The 16427-nt window shown below is 63.0% G+C and overlaps 2 protein-coding genes across 14 annotated transcripts in view; one reads left to right on the top strand and one right to left on the bottom strand.

Moving 5' to 3' along the window:
• Positions 1 to 564: 564 nt before the first annotated feature.
• On the bottom strand, positions 565 to 5904 carry NTHL1 (nth like DNA glycosylase 1). 9 transcript variants are annotated; one of them, XM_080831056.1, is made up of 6 exons: positions 5804 to 5904; positions 4534 to 4769; positions 3931 to 4101; positions 2880 to 3039; positions 859 to 964; positions 565 to 789 (listed from the first exon to the last, which is right to left on the bottom strand). In XM_080831056.1, the coding sequence occupies exons 2-6, from the start codon at positions 4606 to 4608 to the stop codon at positions 657 to 659; spliced, it is 645 nt and encodes a 214-aa protein (XP_080687182.1). In that variant the 5' UTR covers positions 4609 to 4769; positions 5804 to 5904; the 3' UTR covers positions 565 to 656. The 9 variants fall into 9 exon arrangements, with proteins under 9 accessions (XP_080687182.1, XP_080687177.1, XP_080687181.1 ...); XM_080831051.1 differs by having other exon boundaries at positions 5698 to 5830; XM_080831055.1 differs by lacking the exon at positions 5804 to 5904 and adding an exon at positions 5307 to 5769.
• An 89-nt stretch (positions 5905 to 5993) lies between these two features.
• The window catches only part of TSC2 (TSC complex subunit 2), a 33057-nt gene continuing 22623 nt past the window's right edge, over positions 5994 to 16427 (top strand). For all 5 annotated transcript variants that reach the window (XM_080830166.1, XM_080830167.1, XM_080830170.1 and 2 more), the window contains exons 1-12: positions 5994 to 6064; positions 6563 to 6729; positions 7762 to 7848; positions 9523 to 9633; positions 10624 to 10768; positions 11738 to 11855; positions 12262 to 12310; positions 12711 to 12836; positions 13153 to 13226; positions 14276 to 14402; positions 15099 to 15242; positions 16092 to 16229. In XM_080830166.1, coding sequence (XP_080686292.1) covers positions 6592 to 6729; positions 7762 to 7848; positions 9523 to 9633; positions 10624 to 10768; positions 11738 to 11855; positions 12262 to 12310; positions 12711 to 12836; positions 13153 to 13226; positions 14276 to 14402; positions 15099 to 15242; positions 16092 to 16229 — 1257 coding nt within the window. In that variant the 5' untranslated portion in view covers positions 5994 to 6064; positions 6563 to 6591. The remainder of the gene's footprint in view (positions 6065 to 6562; positions 6730 to 7761; positions 7849 to 9522; positions 9634 to 10623; positions 10769 to 11737; positions 11856 to 12261; positions 12311 to 12710; positions 12837 to 13152; positions 13227 to 14275; positions 14403 to 15098; positions 15243 to 16091; positions 16230 to 16427) is intronic.

Genomic DNA, 16427 nt, shown 5'->3' with positions numbered 1-16427 from the left:
CCTGTAACTTGGAGCCCCGCGCCCTCCTTCACTGGCACTCTTTGGGGCCCTTGCTAGCTTCTCCCTCCCCCTGCCCCCCAGCACCTCACTCTCCATGCCTTCTGCACCCCTGACGCCTCCGCTCTCGCACAGCCTCCCCGCCCCACCCCGGAAGGTACGCACAGGTCAGGTCTCCTGCGCCCTGGGACTACTGGTGTTACTCTACAGGCCGGGTGGCTCTGTAAACATTGGGGGGGGGGACCTCCGAGCAGAGAGCACTCGGGGAGCAGTTCAGCAAGAGGGGAGGTGCAGACCCGGATCCCCGGCCAGCTGCCCCGGAGGGAGGAGGCCCGGGTCTCCAGCGGGCTTCCCAGCAGCTGCGTGCAGCTGGCTCCCACGACCGGTCTCCTCTGTCCCAGGCTCCCGCGCCCCCCGCCCAGTACACAGCCCAGATGGTCACGTCCCCGTGTCAGCCTCCCGGCCAGCCCTATTCAGACACACGAGCACGGGCACACACGGAGCGCACGCACGTGCTTCCCGGCCTACCCCCCGCACCCCAGCGGCGAGACTTGGCCAGACCCCGGCTGCAAACAATTCCCGAGCTTTATTAGAAACAGGCTGTGGCTCCCCCAGCAGAGGCTCACGGTCGGCTGGTGCATGGCGTCCAGGCCCAGGCTTCACGACCCGCCGAGGCTCCGCGCGGCTGGGCACAGGCTTCGGTTGAGGCAGGCCTGGCAACGCGGGCGGACGGGCAGACACGTCTGCTGGCCGAAGCCCACCAACAGTCCGTTGATCTCACTCCAGAGCTCCCTGTGAAGGTGAGAGGTCAGTGGGGGAGGGAGGCTGAGGGCAGCCCCGCCAGCCCCCACCCTGCCGCACCGGGGCAGCCAGGCCTCCAGCGCCGCACGGGTCTTCTCCGGGGACTTGGTCGCCGCCTTGGTCCACCCGAGTCTGTTGGCGATTCTGTGCACGTGCGTGTCCACCGCTGTAGGAGACAGGACCGGCTCATCATAGGGCGTGCTGGCCAGACCCGGGCCTGGAGCCCGAGTCTTCCCCACTCCAAACCCTGGGTTGCCACGGAAGGCAGGGCAGTGGCTCGAGCCAAAGGGCTCAGGCCCCCTAGCAGGGGTGCAGGGAGCTGTGCCTCCTCGCCCCGACGCTGGCTGTGGGTGCCAGGCCGCTCCCAGAGCCCACACCCAGCACGACACGGCCAGGGACAGAGCAGGGAGGATGGCCAGGCCAGCTGCATCGGTCCTCTCCCTGGGCCACAGTCCCGGCTCCCCTTGGCCAGCAACCCCAGGGCTGGGCTTGGGCACCTGCTCACCAGGGCCCCTTTCTCCCCGCCAGCTGTAGTCCCTACCTCCTCCTGACTTTGCCAAAGACAACCTGAGCCCTACACCTGCTCCCTTCCCCTGCTCCTGATAGTCTGGAAAAAGGCTCAGGCCCTGCCCAGATGCTGATGGAGGGCACCCTGGGGGGCACAGGGAGAGCACACAGATGTGGGGGTCAGGTGAGTGGGTCAGCACGCCTCAGCATCCTCCTCTGTAGCACAAAAATGATCACCCTGTCTTTCCCCCAGAAGCCCAGCCCAGGGCCACACCACACTACGGGAGCCTCCTGTGGACCGGTCCTCTGTACGCTTTCCCAGTTCAGTGACCAAAGCTTAGAGAGGCTAAGAGTCTTGTCTCTTGGTCACCCAGCTGGGACTGGCTGCTCTGGCTTTCTAATTGATGGGCCCCTTCCCAGAGAAGCCTGAGAAGCAGGGCCCCCAGACATCCGGAAAGGGTGACACTCGGACTCCTTCCAGTGTGTCTGCTGCTCCGGAAGTCCTGTTCCCTGGGCGGTGGGCCCTTCCCCCACAGATCTGCCACGTCCCCCCACCATCCCCTCCTGAGACCTGGGCAGCTGAGGACAGCCGCCCAGATAAGCTCAGGTATCTGCTGAGAGGCTGGCTGGCAGCTGCGGGATCAGGGGCGGTGGCGGTGGTGGGGGTGGGGCTCGGGGGAGGCTCTGCCCTAGCCCCTGCCTGGCCCATCGCTGGGCTCTGGGGCTGCTGGGCTCCACCCTTCACGGTCAGGGCCCTCAGCCCCTAGCTGCCCTCCACCCCAAATGCAGTGCCGAGAAGGAAGCAGGCCTTAGGAGCCGGACAGGTGCTGGGAAGATGTCTGCCCCCCTCTCCGCCCCCTGCAGGAGTTCCAGAGGGGTAACCAGGGTCGGGGCGGGGGCATGCAGAGAGGCTGTGGCCGGCCAGGTTTCTGGGCTGGCCGGGCCTGCAGCTGGGCAGCCTCAGGAGCCCCAGACGTCCGGGCAAAGACCTGAAGAAGCAGCCGCAGCCTGGCCCAGGGTCTGTCTTCATAGACACCGCCAATGTCAGGAAAGGGATTCCAGAAGAGGCTCCCCCCAGTTCCCCCTGCCTTTACCGGGCCTCCCCCATCTGGCCACTTCTCCCACCTGAGGTGGACGTCGCTCCTTCTGCCTGGACAGCACTTCCTCCTCCTAGCCTGACTAGCCCGCCTCAATCTTCAGCTCTTGGCTGAATTACCTCCTTCTAGGAAGTCTCCCAGATGCCCTAGCCTGGGCCAGCGCTGACAGCACTGTGTATACCCCCCAAGAGTATTTCTAGCTCAGAGGTAAGGAGTTACCTGCCCAACGTCTTTCTCTGTACGCAGCATGGACCTTAAACCCATCCCCAGGGCCTCTCACGGAGCCCAGTGCATAGTAGGCGCTCAGCAAACAGGAACTCCTCGCATCAGTACCCACCTGTAGACCAGGCAGGCCTAGCTCAGTGCTGCAAACATCTTTCTGATCCCCTGGGTCACGTGGGCGAGGGAACTTGAGCTGGGGTCACAGACCACAGGATGTGACCAGCCCTGCCCTCCCTGACCGTGTATGCCACTCACCGATGCCAGACACGGCGCCCCAGGCCACTGCCATGGCCAAGTGCGCCATCTTGGGCCCAACGCCCGGCAGTGCCACCAGCTCTGCCACTGAAGATGGGATGTCCCCGCCATAACGCTGCTGCAAGATGGCACTGGTCTGCTTGATGAACTTCACCTTGCTCTGAAAGACGGAGGTGGGGGGTTGCGGGGGGGAGGTCAGCTCTGGAAGTGGAAGATGTAGACCTACTTGGGAGGATAAGTCCCGATGGAGACTCACAGGTGTCCAGAGTTGCCTGTCACCTGCCCAAGACACACTCAGAGGCAACTGTTTGCCCCTGTCCCCCCAAGAGGTGGGAATGAGCCAAGGGCAGCAGAGAGACTGAGGTAGGCCCAATGCAGGCCTGGACCCCTGCTTTCCACCTGCCTGGACCAATGACACATGTATGGGGTCTTGCTCGGGTCTTCTGTCCCATCACTCCCGCAGATGCCAGGTCGGCTAAGCAAGGCCAGCCATGCCGGGAGCTGGGCTCCGCAGCACCTGGACATTCAGGAAGGAAGGCTGGAGCCTGGGGCTCCCCCGCCAGCCGCCAGGCCAGCTGGGTGGTTCCCATTCTGCGCCCGAGTAGAGAGGGCTATTTAAAACCCTCTTGACAAACTGCAGCCCACGCCAATGCCAAGGGGAAGCAGCCCCACCCGCCCGGGTGCCTTCGACAGATCCGCCCACTCACCACCCAGTGCTCTGTGGCCTGTGGGGGCTCCAGAGGGAAGGGGGTGACGCACTCCAGGGAGGCTTGGAGTAAACAAAGGGAAAGGCGGGTGGGCAGCCTCAGGGAGGAAGGGAAGCGCCAGTCAGCTGGGTGGGGAGGTGGAGGAAGGAAAGGGTGGGCTGCAAACAGGAAAGGCCAAGGAGGCAGGCCCCATAGCCCTGGCCCCGTTTGCTGGTCAGACGGGCAGGGGGCTCCAGTGGGAACTCACATTCGGGTCCCTACAACCTCAGATGCCCCACCTGGCCTCCCGTACCCCCCAGTCTCCCCTTGGCCACCTGACGTCTTTCTGAGGCCCGTGGGCTCACCCTCCAGAAGCCTACGGGGTAGATGAGTGCGCCCAGCGTGCTGTCATCTGTCTGGAGGACGCTGTCCACCGTCAGGCCCCGAGCGCGCAGCCGCTGCATGGCGCCTGCTGTCACCTGGTCTTTGGTTTGGCTGGAGAGCATCAGGGACAGCAGCACCTGGTATCTCCGCACCTGTTTGCACAGTGATGGGGACCAGGGTAGTGGCAGGTCCTAGGTGTTCGCCGTGGGCCAGTCCCCGCAAACCCTTTCCCACCTGCATCTGTTACCCTGGCCAGCGCACCGTGTTCTCGTACGTAATGAACACGGGGACAGTGACAGTGCCTGTCACACAAAGACCACTAGGAGGCTGAGACGAATGATCACAACGCTTAGCATCGAACCCGGTGCTCGACAGCCAGTGCCTGCTAGTGTGATCGCTGTGGCCTCATGGATAACCCCACCCATCCCACACACAAGCCCAGGCGCTGTCCCCTCGATGGTCCGCCTGCCAGGGAGGGTTCCAGCCAAGGGCTGCCAGGCGTCAGGCTGTGCCCTGCGAGGCCTGAGAGGAAGCAAGTGTCTTGTCCAGAAGGCAGTCACCAGGCAGATGGGGCGCCCGCATACCTTTGGGGGTGCACTGGGGTCATAGCAGTGCTCAGCCCCCAGCTGGTCCACAGGCGCGTCCTTCCCGCTCCTCATGGTGCGGATGTTCACCAGCTGCTGCTGCCAGTCCGGGGGCTCCCAGCCTGGTGCCTCTGGGGGTTTGGCGCCTTCTTTCTCATCATCTGAGGCTTCGTAGGCGACACTCAGTTTCTGCGTCTTCCGCTGGCGCTTTGCGGGACCGTGGCTTATCTTTCCTTCTGCAAAAAAAGTGCCATTCAGCGGGGGCCACAGGTGAGGGTGGGTGTGGGTGCTGACCCGCCTGCTATCACCCCCCCATCATTCCTTCAACAACCATCCACCATCTTTCACAGCTGGGGCTGCTCTGGCTTCTGTAGCACGTGCTCTGGGGGCAGGTCAGCTTTCCCATGGCCTTCTGGGGAGGGCTCCTGACCAAGGCTGCATTAGCACAAGACGACTCTTCCCAAGGCCTCCTCCAAGGTGCCCCCCCCTTGTTGTTTCCACACTGGCCTAGAGAGACATTCCCAAGGCCCAAATCAGATTGTCATTTCTGTTCAAAAACTCCTCACTGATTTTTTCTTGGATTCATGGCGAACCCCAAACTCCATCCCAGCATCAAGGTACCTACGCAGCTGGCACTGTCCCCTACTGACTCTCTTTGCCCCGGTTCCCCTTTCCGTGCATCTGTCACATTGGACTACCCCTAAGTTCACTGGGTGCCTGTGGGAATCCCCCTCTGGCTGTCCTGTTGCTGGGGCCCTGTGGGTCTCGCTCACCCCGGGGTCCTGCACACCCTGGATCCCGAAGGCCCGCAGGATAAACAAAACGAAGACCACGCCCTTTCTCGTTTCCTCTCAGGGGCACCCTCCTGCGCCCCCGGCGTGGGCGTGTCCTCGGCGCCCGGTCTCTCCGAGCGGGAAGCAGCTACGAGGACGAGGCTGGTGTGCCACAGAAAGCCTGGCGCCCAGTGGAGTATCCCGGGACAGGCTACCGGGACGCGGAGGGGGGAGGTGCGAGCGCCCGGACCCCTGGCCCTGCGTCCTGGGAACAGGAAGAGGGGTGGGAGCCAGAGCCCCGCGTGGGTGCGACTCGGAATCACAGCCCCCGGCCCCTTGCAGTTCCTCCCCTTGTCTCTCTCCCCAGGCCCCGGTCCGGGCGCGGGGCTACCTGCATTCGCCTCTCCCTTCCGCACCGCCGCGGCCTCCTCCCCAGCCCCCCGCGGCCCGGCCCCCGAGCCCCGGCTCCGGCTCCGGCTGCGGGTCACCATCCTCACGCCAGCCATGCGCAGGACAAACTTCTGTGCACTACACATCCCGGCGGCCCCCGCGGCTCGTCCCGTGACTCGACTCTCGCTCCGCCTTTCCGCCCGAGAGCGGCCGGGAACTACAACTCCCAGCAAGCTCGCCGGCGGCGCTCGGGCACTGTGCGCTGCCGGAAGTGCGGCTCGAGCTTCCGGCGGCGGCTCGGGGCTGGGGGGTGGGGCCCGGCGTGCGCGCGTTTCTCCGCGCCGGGACGGCCCGGCGCCTGGCCCCGGGTGAGTGGCTCGCGGCCCTCAGGCCGCTGACGCCGGCCCTGCCCACCCTTAGCCCGGCCGCGATGGGCAGGGCGAGGCGGCCGCGCCGGGGAGGGGAGGCTGCTGCTCCGCGCAGAGGCGGCGGGGGCGGACCCCGCAGTGCTGCGGCCCCGGCCTTCGGCTGCGCTCACCGCGGCCTGAGCCTGGAGCCGCCAGCCCTCTTGGGTTTTAAGACGGAGCGGGTGCCGGGGGGCCCCTGCTTCGGGCGTCCGGGACAGGCCTTCCCCATGTCGGGGAGGAGACGGAGGGCGAGCGTCGGGGCCCCCGCGCGCCGTTCCCCGCCCTCACCCGGTGCCCGCTGCTGAGCCGGGACCGCTAGGCTGTGCTTGAGTCCTCCCAGGAGCTGTGGGAGGGTCGTGCCCACCCGAGACTCGGCTTCCCGGGCGGGCCTCCGGAGGTCGGCAGCGGGGCAGGTGCGGGGAGCTGCCCCTGAGCTCTCCGCCTGTTTCCTTGGCGTAGAGGCGGCCTCTGGTGCCTTCCTGTCCACCATGGCCAAGTCGACAAGCAAAGATTCAGGCCTGAAGGAGAAATTCAGGAATCTGTTAGGACTGGGAACCCCGAGGCCAAACCCCAGGTCTGCAGAGGGCAAACAGACGGAGTTTATCATCACGGCCGACATCCTGAGAGTGAGTGAGCTGCCTTGTCTGTGCTGCTAGCCTGTTGGGAGGGGCAGGGCAGGCTGGGTCTCCTCTGTCACCAGGTTCTGTGGGAGGTGGGACTGCTGCCATCCCCAGTGCTGTGGAGCCTGTCTTTCCGTCCGAGGTCGAGGAAGTCAGGACCTCGGGGACTGGGTCCAGCACACTTGAGGTAGTACTCGGGCTGCTGTGCGGGAGAGTCTGCTCTACTCGCCGTGGCGAAAATACCGTGCTTGGTGTCCGCAGGTGATTAGGGTTATAGCCAGGTGTGACCCTGGTAATTTGTGAGCTCCTTGGAGCAGCTGGTCTTTGTTTTCTGGAGTGTGCTTGAATCGCTCTACCACATCCCGGCACCGTGATTTAGAAAACGCCGAGTTTCTGCAGGCGTGAGGTTTCGCATTCGGAAACAACCAAGATATTCTTCAGCTGGGGAACGGAGAAACAAAATGTGATAGCCTCTGTACAATGGAGTATTTATTATTTGGCAAAAGGAGGAGTGAAGTGTTGACACACGCTGTGATGTGGACGAACGCTGAGAACGTGCCAAGTGGAAGGAGCTAGGCACAGAGGCCCCACCTAACGAGTACTGCCACATCTGTGAAATGTCCAGGATAGGAGAATCCATAGAAACGGAAAGTCGATCAGCTTTTGTGGGGGCCTGAGGGGAGGGAAGAGGGGTGACTGCTAGTCGGTGGGACGTTTTCCTCTTAGGTGATGAAAACATTTGGGAGTTAGCGGACACAGTTGCAGGCATCGTGAATATGCCAAAATTGTACAGGCTTAAATTGTTCAAAGAGCTAATTTTGTTATGTGAATTTTATCTCAATAAAACAAAGTATCGCAAAAAAGAGAGGTAGTCTGTTCTCACCCCCTGAGATGGAGTCGTAAACTCTGGTGGTCCCTGATTTCAGAAGTAGCCGCGGCAGGTCTCCAGCGTGGGAATTCTCGGGCGGTCTGTGCCTGGTGGTTACGGAGACCCCTTGCCTGAGCCCCGGCCTCTTTGCTGCTTTCATCTCTCGCCAGGAACTGAGTGTCGAATGTGGTATCAACAATCGCATCCGGGTGATAGGGCAGATCTGCGAGGTTGCCAAAACGAAGAAATTTGAAGAGGTAGGTCTGCCTCAGTTGGCTGCCGTCCACAAGTCTGAAGTGGCTCTCTCGAGGAGCAGGGTTGAGCGCTAAGTGCTACTACTAACTTCTGCACCCTTTTAGGGGAGCTTCTGGGAATGCTCTGGGCATAATCCCTTGGGGTCACTCACGTGGAGGTGGGGAGCACAGGCACTAAGGTTTTTGTGTCAGTTCTGAGAAAGGCTTTCATAGGGACTTGCAGAAATGCACGCTTACTTGAGTCTTCATGTTTCAGGGAAGGGAAGGGAACATCTGGAAACCTTGTGGCTCAAGGCATGCCATTTCTGGTGTCTTTTTGGGAGAGGTGTCTGGTTGGGGCGTCAAGCAGCCTCACAGACATAAGCCCATTTATTTCGGGCGGATGGTTGCAGACTCTCTCTCCAGGCATCCCAAGCACAGAGTGGGAGGTTGTCGTGAGAGCACCTCAGGGCTCTGCTCTAGCCTGGCCCAGAGATCAGATGGGCAACTTGGGAGGAGACATGGACCAGGCAGACTGGGATTTACTAACGGGGAGGGGAGGGCAGCCACGACATCCGCCGGTCATCTGAAACACGCAAGCTGTATGTTACCAAGGATAAATGTGAAAATAGTCTTCTGCGTCCATAAAGTTTTCTTTAGGTATGGAAGCGGGGGGCTGTGGTGAACAGACCGATAAGCCTGAGAGGCTGGCAGAGTCCCCCAGGCTGGTGTGTGATCTCGTTGTAGCTTCGGTTGTGTCACTAGGAGTGTTATGCGTAGGATAAAGGAGGTGAGAGTTCCAGAGCGTTCTGAAATGGTCATGATGTGGGTCGGACACCATCTAAAGGACATTTTAGGGGAGCCTGGGTGGCTCAGTGGGTTAAAACCTCTGCCTTCGGCTCAGGTCATGATCTCAGAGTCCTGGGATCGAGCCCTGCATCAGGCTCTCTGCTCCGCAGGGAGGCTGCTTCCTCCTCTCTCTCTGCCTGCCTCTCTGCCTACTTGTGATCTCTCTGTCAAATAAATAAAATATTAAAAAAAAAAATAAAGGACATTTTAGTCCCCTCCCAAGGGAAGTGGGCCCAGAAAAGGTTGAGAAGGTCTGAAGACCCTGGTTGAAGGGAGCCCGGGATGATTAATGTGGAGCAGAGGAGGTGACAAGAGAGACTAATTCTGGGCAGCTGCAGGGGACAGGACCCCGCTACTCCGGGAGGCAGATTCCAGAAGCCCACAGGGTTCTCAGCAGCCCAGGTGGGGCAGGCGTGTGGTAGAGAGGGGCCCTTGGCTGGTACGGAGAGGCCTGGGGAGTGGGGTTTCTGGGTCAGGCTGTAGACCCAGGCCTGCCTGGTCCTCACATTCTTTGAGTGGCTTTCTTCACCGGAGTCTGAGCACGCTCTAAAGGGGGACTCGTGACCGATTCCTGGGGGCCCCCGGGACAGCTCCCCTGGCTTGCTGCTTTCCTCCCTCCCCGCCAGGCTGTGGCCAGAGCCCGCGTGTGTTCACAGTTCGCAGGAGCCCGCAGCAGGGCCCCCAGCAGCCTCCAGGTCACTTGGCTGGGAGGGCACACGATGTGTGGGCTTCAGGGCAGTGAGTTCTGAGTCAGAAGAACTGTTCCGCTCTGTCCTTTGCTCGTGGTACTGAGCCTTGCGTGGAGGGGGCCGGTACCCCCTAACCGTGGTCCCTCTTTGCTGGCGGCAGCACGCGGTGGAGGCGCTGTGGAAGGCCGTGGCGGACCTGCTGCAGCCAGAGCGGCCCCCGGAGGCCCGGCACGCGGTGCTGGCTCTGCTGAAGGCCATCGTGCAGGGGCAGGTAATGGGCGGCGGGTCTGCGTGCGGGTGGACCTGGGCTGGGTGTGGGGCATGACTTCGGGTGGCCGTGGACTGCTCCCGCCGTGCCACGTGTGGGCTTTGGCCTTTGGTGAGGGCCCCGGCACCAGCTCTCTGCAGCCCGACAGCCCGAGTGGGCACCCCAGCCTCTTGAACCCGGGGGATCCTGGTTGAGCCCCTGGACCTCTGCCTCCTCTCCTGGAGAATGGGGGTGGCTATTGTTCCCTCCTCCTCTGGAATGTTTTGGGGTGCCGATGAGGCTACAGAATGAAAGGGATGTGCCCACTCTGAGAGATTGGTGGCCGCCTGCTGCCGGCCTGGGCCTCTGCCCATGGCTCCCTGTGCTCCTGGCCTCTCCTAGAACTGCGGGCAGCCTCTGCATTCCTTCCTGGAGGGCTCTCTTCCCTGCTCTGCATTTCCCCCAGCCCTGTACACCCCTGCTGCGTGGAAACGCTTGTCCCCTTTCAGAGTGGTCAGACCGTTTTTTGTTGTTGTTGTTTTTTTTTAAGATTTTTTTTTAATATATTTGACAGATAGAGATCACAAGTAGATAGGCAGACAGAGAGAGGAGGAAGCAGGCTCCCCGCTGAGAGGAGAGCCCGATGTGGGGCTCGATCCCAGGACCCCGGGATCATGACCCGAGCTGAAGGCAGAGGCTTTAACCCACTGAGCCACCCAGGTGCCCCCTGGTCAGACCGTTTTTATCACGTGCAGACACAAACGTGTCTCTTCTGGCCATGAGCCCCAGGAGGACTGGAACTGTCGCGCACAGACACGTGCACACATGCGCGCCAGTCTGGAGCGGCTCCGACGTGCCCAGTTGGTCGCTTACGGCCAGTGCCTTTGGGAAGGAGAAGGGGTCCCAGGGTCGGGAGTCCTCGAGCCCCCTCTACTTGGACAGCGCATGGCTGTGCAGGAGACCCAGCCGGCAGGGGTCCTGGCAGGACAGCTGAGCCTACGCTTCTGTTTTCAGGGGGACCACCTGGGCATTCTCAGGGCCCTCTTCTTTAAGGTCATCAAGGATTATCCCTCCAATGAAGACCTCCACGAGAGACTGGAAGTGTTCAAGGCCCTCACGGACAACGGGAGACACATCACCTACTTGGAAGAAGAACTGGGTGGGTGCCGCATCGGGTGCGGGGTTTCTCGGGCTTGGGGGATCCCGCTGGACTCCGAATGCCAGAAGGCTGCTGAGGCACAGAGGGGCGCTGCGGTTGACCGGGGCGGCCTGTGGAAGGTGCGACACCATGAGCTTCTGCTTGCCCGAGTACGGCCCGGGACCGCCACTGCGTTCCCCCGGGAGCTTGTTGGAGATGGACAGTGCTGGGCCTCACTCCAGACCTGTTCGCTCAGAGTCCCCGGGGAGTGAGGCCTGCTAGGTGGACAGGAGGGGTCCACGTTTTGTTATAGGGAGGCGGTGCTGCTGACCTAGGCATCAGCCTGTGTTTTATCCAGGGTACCTTGAAGTTTCTGGGGGGCTGGGGTTGCCTCGTCGTGTCTTCTTGCTGGGCCCCTGCGTGTCCTGGGCCTGACCTCCTAGCCTTCCTCTTGGCTAGCCTTCCTCTCTGTTGTCCTGATGGGGTGAGGTTTCGTGTCACCGCCGTGGGGAGGGGAGGGAGGAGGAGGAGGAAATCAGCTGGCTGGGGCCCAGAGATGGGTCCCGGCTGGCAGCCCGTCTCCAGGACAGGTGCTGACTGGCTGCCGTGCTCAGGTTTTCTGAGGTGGTTTGGCCAGTGGCCAAGCGTGGCTTTTGTCCCTGTTGAGAGAGTCTCAGGGAGGGGTAGAGGACCAAGAATCTGCCTCCTGGACAAGCGCCGGGTACTGCTGGTGCAGGCCAGCCTCGGGGCCCGGGCTCCGAGCATCAGACACAAATCCTGCTACCACCCCTCAGCCTGGACGCGATCAGCGCGGCCCAGGTCAGGTGAATTTCGGAGTTGGCCGCGCCGACCTGCTGGGGCTGCGGCCGAGCCCCCGCCGGCCTGCGCGTGGCCCGCGTGTGGCCTGCTGATGGCAGCGGAAGGGCCAGGGGTGTCTTCCTGGTGTGGGGGGAGGAGGCCGAACATCGCCCTCCTCCTCTTCCCCCTCAGCTGGGTTTGTGCTGCAGTGGATGGACATCGGCCTGTCCTCAGAATTCCTCTTGGTGCTCGTGAACTTGGTCAAGTTCAACAGCTGTTACCTGGATGAATACATTGCATCGATGGTCCAGTAAGGAGTTCCCGTAACGTCCCTCTGCTCCCGGCCCTGCTGCCTCAGCCGTCGGAGGCAGTGAGCAGACGGAGGAGGCACCGCGAGCAGTGCGGCCGTGCGTGCTCCTGCCCGTAGAGCAGTAGCGCTTCTGCTCTCGCCGGCGCACGCCGTCAGCCGGCGTCTCTGTTCCCGTTCGCGTCGTTTTTTTGCACGTACGCGGGGAGCCGTGAGGGCAGGGGCTGGGTCCTGCTGGTGCTGTCCAGTGACTGGCACAGGGCAGGCACCTGCCTGTTTGTGGGGGAGTGGAGCCCTCGGGGGGTCAAGTTCTTGGTTTTAACTGACATGTTGAGGCCCCAGAAAGCGAGACGGAGCTGCGCCGTCTCCGGGAGACGTCCTTCCCCTGACCTTGTGCTTCCTCCGCCAGCATGATCTGCCTGCTGTGTGTCCAGACGGTGTCGTCCGTAGACATAGAGGTCAGTAGCTGCTCCCCCCCAGGGACGGTCCTCTCACCCTCCTTCTGGGCAGGCCGGGTGGCGGAGTGCTTGGGATCCCAGCTCTGGGCTCAAGCCCCCCACTGCCCCTCACTGCTTACGTGGCCCTGGGCCAGCTGCTTGGCCTCTCTGGTGCTCAGGACTCCACAGGAAGTGAGGGTGTTTGGCTGGATGACCTCCGTCGTGGGGTCGTAGTTCGAGATGGGGCGACCCATCATGACCGTGATGCTCCCTCACTCTCGTCATCGTGAGGAAGGCTGTTTTGGCAGTGGGGAAGGGCGCCTGTCACTGACCAAAGGAGGGTGGGAACGAGGCTGGGGGCGGGGGCACATTCCTGTGGGCGGGAGGCGGGGCCGGTGTGACCTGTGTCCCTCTCCCCCAGGTCTCCCTGCAGGTGCTGGACGCCGTGGTCTGCTACAACTGTCTGCCAGCCGAGAGCCTCCCGCTGTTCATCGTCACTCTCTGCCGCACCATCAACGTCAAGGAGCTCTGTGAGCCTTGCTGGAAGGTGGGGTTCTGAACTGTTCTAGAGGGGATTCCCCGGATGAAGGTGGAGGCCAGGCATGTGGACAGGACAAGGGCCGTGCTGTGTTCAGTGAATGGCTGTCTGCCCTACTAAAGGGAATCCTGTAGCATTTTCTGGGGTCTGAGCCGAGGCCAGGGTTTTAGAAGTAGTTTGAAAACGCCGCTGCCTCTGTGTTTGGGAGGAGGCAGCAGAGAGGCGGCCGGATGCGGAGGGCGTCAGAGCGCTGTCGGTGCGAGGCTGGCCCCGGGCCCTGGGGCATGCTTCTGCTCACCTCTGATGGCGGTGCCTTGTTTCCCAGCTGATGCGGAACCTCCTGGGCACCCACCTGGGCCACAGTGCCATCTACAACATGTGTCGGATCATGGAGGACAGGCGAGTGTGCCCCGGGCTTGGGGTGGACCGGTGCGGGCCAGGTGGCTTGGGTCAGCAGCCACAAAGGCTTCTCCGGGTGCCTGAGTGCGTTCCTGTCCAGTGCTCTCTGGCTGCTCCAGAAGCTTGCTGAGCTATAGCTCCCATCCCATGCTCCTGGCCCTCGTGCTCTCTTCTCTCTGCTGCAAAGTCAGAACCTTCAGAACTAAGGCCCTGAGCCATCCTGCACTCCTGCCTTGTCCGGGAGGGCTGCCTCACCGGGTCCTGTGATGAGGCCCTTGCCCTCCCCTCCCCCAGCCAGATCATCACAGGGCCTGTTGCTTCTGCCCCCGAGGGATGGTGCAGGTCTTCCACTCCCAGGGCCTCCAGCCCCTGGCGCCTCCACTCACTCCTCGCTGGCCTCCCAGAGTCCGCTGCTCCACATGCAGCTCTGCACCCTTTCCCCGACACGCCTCCGACCATGGCACGGTTGGTTCGGAGCCCTGAGAGCTCCCCCTGCTCTGAGGAGAAGAACGACACTGCCCACCATGGCAAGGGCTGGGGGGCCAGCCCCGCCTCAGCCCGTGGTCATCCCGCCTCTCCTTGCTGCTGTCCTCCCTACCCAGGGGCTCTGTGCCCGTCCGCTCCCCTGGCTGCCAGGTCCTCCCTCCGCGCTCGAGTTTCTCTGAGGGTGTGCCCACTAGGGCGGTTGCTGGTTGCCCCAGTGCCCTGGCAGACTCCCGTGGCTCTGGGCGCTCCATCTTGACTGTAACTTGAGGGGGGGGACTTGGCATTTCTTCATGTGGTTCTTTGGATCACACCGGTGCCTCCTAGACCGTAAGCACCGTGAGGCCAAGGGCCTTCTCTTCCTCACCTCCGTGTCCTGGCATGTGGCACGGCCTCGTGGTCAGCAGTGACGACTGGTGGGAAGGCCTGAGTGGATCGGGTCGTGGCTGCGGGCCCACATCCCCTACCCACAGCCGCTTCCCCAGCCTTGTTGCCGCCCCGTAAGAGCAGGGGGCTCGGGGGGCCGCGGGCTCGGCTGACACGTGGTCTTCCTGCAATCGCTGCAGAGCCTACAAGGAGGACGCGGCGCTGCTCAGAGGCGCCGTGTTCTTTGTGGGCATGGCGCTCTGGGGCGCGCACCGGCTCTACTCTCTGAAGAACTCCCCGACGTCTGTGCTCCCGTCCTTTTATGAGGTGACTTGGCTTCTGCGGCACGGGGGCTGCCACACGGGGTGGAGGGGACACAGCACGGGGATGAGCGCAGGTCCACAGGTGGCCAAGGCCACGGCTTTCAGTCACGTGCTTTGCGCCCCGGGGACCCTGAGGTCTAGGACCCTTGGCAGGTTTCGTTTTAAGTGAACGTCCTGTCTCAGGGACTTCAGCCCTTGTGGATGAGCAGCAGAACTGCTCCGGGGTCCCCGAGGTGACAGTGTTAGCTCGTCAGGCGCTGCTCTCGCTCTAGAGCGAGGCCTGAGACGTCGCTTCTATGTCCGCGGCGCCCGCTGGCGTTCGGGCACCGGCTGCGCGTGCGCTCACGCTGCGGGCAGGGCACCCCGGGAGCCGAGGGTTCCTCCTGCCGTGCCCCGCTTCTCGGGTGGCGGGGGCGTGGTCTGCGCCCTCGGCTCGCAGGGGTGGCCTTCCGGTTCTGCCGGGCTGGGGGGCCGGCGCCCGGAGTCGGCAGCAAGTGGTGTGGCTGAGTCTGGCCCTTTGGAGCCAGGCTAGCAGGAGTGCTTCTGGGCTTCTGGGGCGCTTCTGTGGCCTGGGAGCACATGTGGGCAGCGAGTCCCTTGAAGGCCTCTCGGGCTGGGTTCCGAGGGTCCTGGGATGGGGGCTTGCTGGGCGGGAGCAGGAAGCGGCTGAGGGCTGTGTTCCCTGGGTCTCTCGTTCCAGGCCATGACCTGTCCGAACGAGGTGGTGTCCTACGAGATTGTGCTCTCCATAACCAGACTGATCAAGAAGTACCGGAGGGAGCTCCAGGCCGTGACGTGGGACATCCTGCTGAACATCATGGAGCGCCTGCTGCAGCAGCTCCAGGTGCGGTGGCCAGGAGGCTGTGGGGCCGGGGGGTCGGGACGGCAGGCAGGCGGGCCACCGGGTCCTTCCCAGGGTGGCTGTGGACCGACGGGGCTGGAGGCCCATCTGCCCGTGAGCGGGGCCCTCCCTCCACCCTGCCGGGGCCACGCTCTCAGCCCGCCCTGTGTGCTCTCCCCACTGAAGGTGGCGGCTTTGACAGCAACAGGTGGGCGAGGGGGTGGGGCCAGCATCCCGCAAGTCCCAAAAGGGGATACACCGCATTTCCTTCACGGCCTGTAAGGGGGCCCTTAAGACCGTTCCCGGGGCATCAGGGATGCCGCCCGCGGGTTTGCTGGAACTTTGGCGGCAGTACTAAACGCAGCAGGAGGGGGTGACATGGGGGCAGCGTGGGGCTGTAGGAGAGTTGAGGCAGTGTCTAGCCCGGCCTGGGGGCGGGGTCTCTTGGGTCATAGGGTCTTGTGGGGGGGGGAGGGCATTGGGCCTGTGCATGGCGATGTGCCCGGCCAGGCCAGTGGGCGGAGGACTAGACTGTCGTCCCTCAGGGCCTGCCGGCTGAGCCAGACCGCTGTCACCGACCCACTAGCCAGGCCCTGCTTCACCCTGGAGCGGCAGGCTGGGAGGCAACTGCCCTGGGGCTTCTAGGAGGTGCTTGAGCTGTGGGGAGGCGTGAACACGCTCAGAGCCGATCCCTTGGAGGCCTGCTGGGTGGGCAGAGCAGGACTCCTTGGGGTCCTCACTCCCTGAATGAGCGAGAATGGCCTGCCATGCCCCATGTCTGGATGCGGCTCGCTGGAGACCCGCACTCTGAGGCCAGAGTCACTCCTCCAGGACCGCACCTCTGTGTTGCAGAGCCTGGACAGCCCAGAGCTCAGAGCCGTCGTCCACGACCTGCTGACCACCGTGGAAGAGCTGTGCGATCAGAGCGAGTTCCACGGCTCTCCGGAGCGATACTTCGAGCTGGTCGAGCGATGCGCAGACCAGAGGCCTGTAAGACCTCTTCTCCCTCGACTTGGCGGGGCCTTTGGTGCTTGGGCAGGAGGGTGGCCGAGGTTAGACTGCTGGGGGAGAGGTGGGACCCCGCGACTGAAACTCGGGCTGGCAGGCAGGCTCCTGCTCTCCCGGGAGGTCTGCTGGGGCGTCAGCAAGCAGACTGCACACGGGGCTGTTGCAGACGGCGCTAGCCTG

This window comes from Martes martes, assembly GCF_963455335.1.
Source record: "Martes martes genome assembly, chromosome: 18".
Classification (NCBI taxonomy): Eukaryota; Metazoa; Chordata; class Mammalia; order Carnivora; family Mustelidae; genus Martes; species Martes martes.
The sequence above is the reverse complement of the archived record's forward strand: the minus strand, read 5'-3'. Positions and strand labels throughout refer to the sequence as shown.

Bases quoted from the DNA above. Each gene is read 5' to 3' on its own strand.
- NTHL1 (XM_080831049.1), bottom strand. From the start codon at position 5,812: ATGGCTGGCGTGAGGATGGTGACCCGCAGCCGGAGCCGGAGCCGGGGC. The intron at 4,770-5,697 runs GTAGCCCCGCGC...CTTTTTTTGCAG, and splicing joins GAAGGGAGAGGCGAATGCAG to AAGGAAAGATAAGCCACGGT. The intron at 4,102-4,533 runs GTATGCGGGCGC...CTGTGCAAACAG, and splicing joins ACCCCAGTGCACCCCCAAAG to GTGCGGAGATACCAGGTGCT.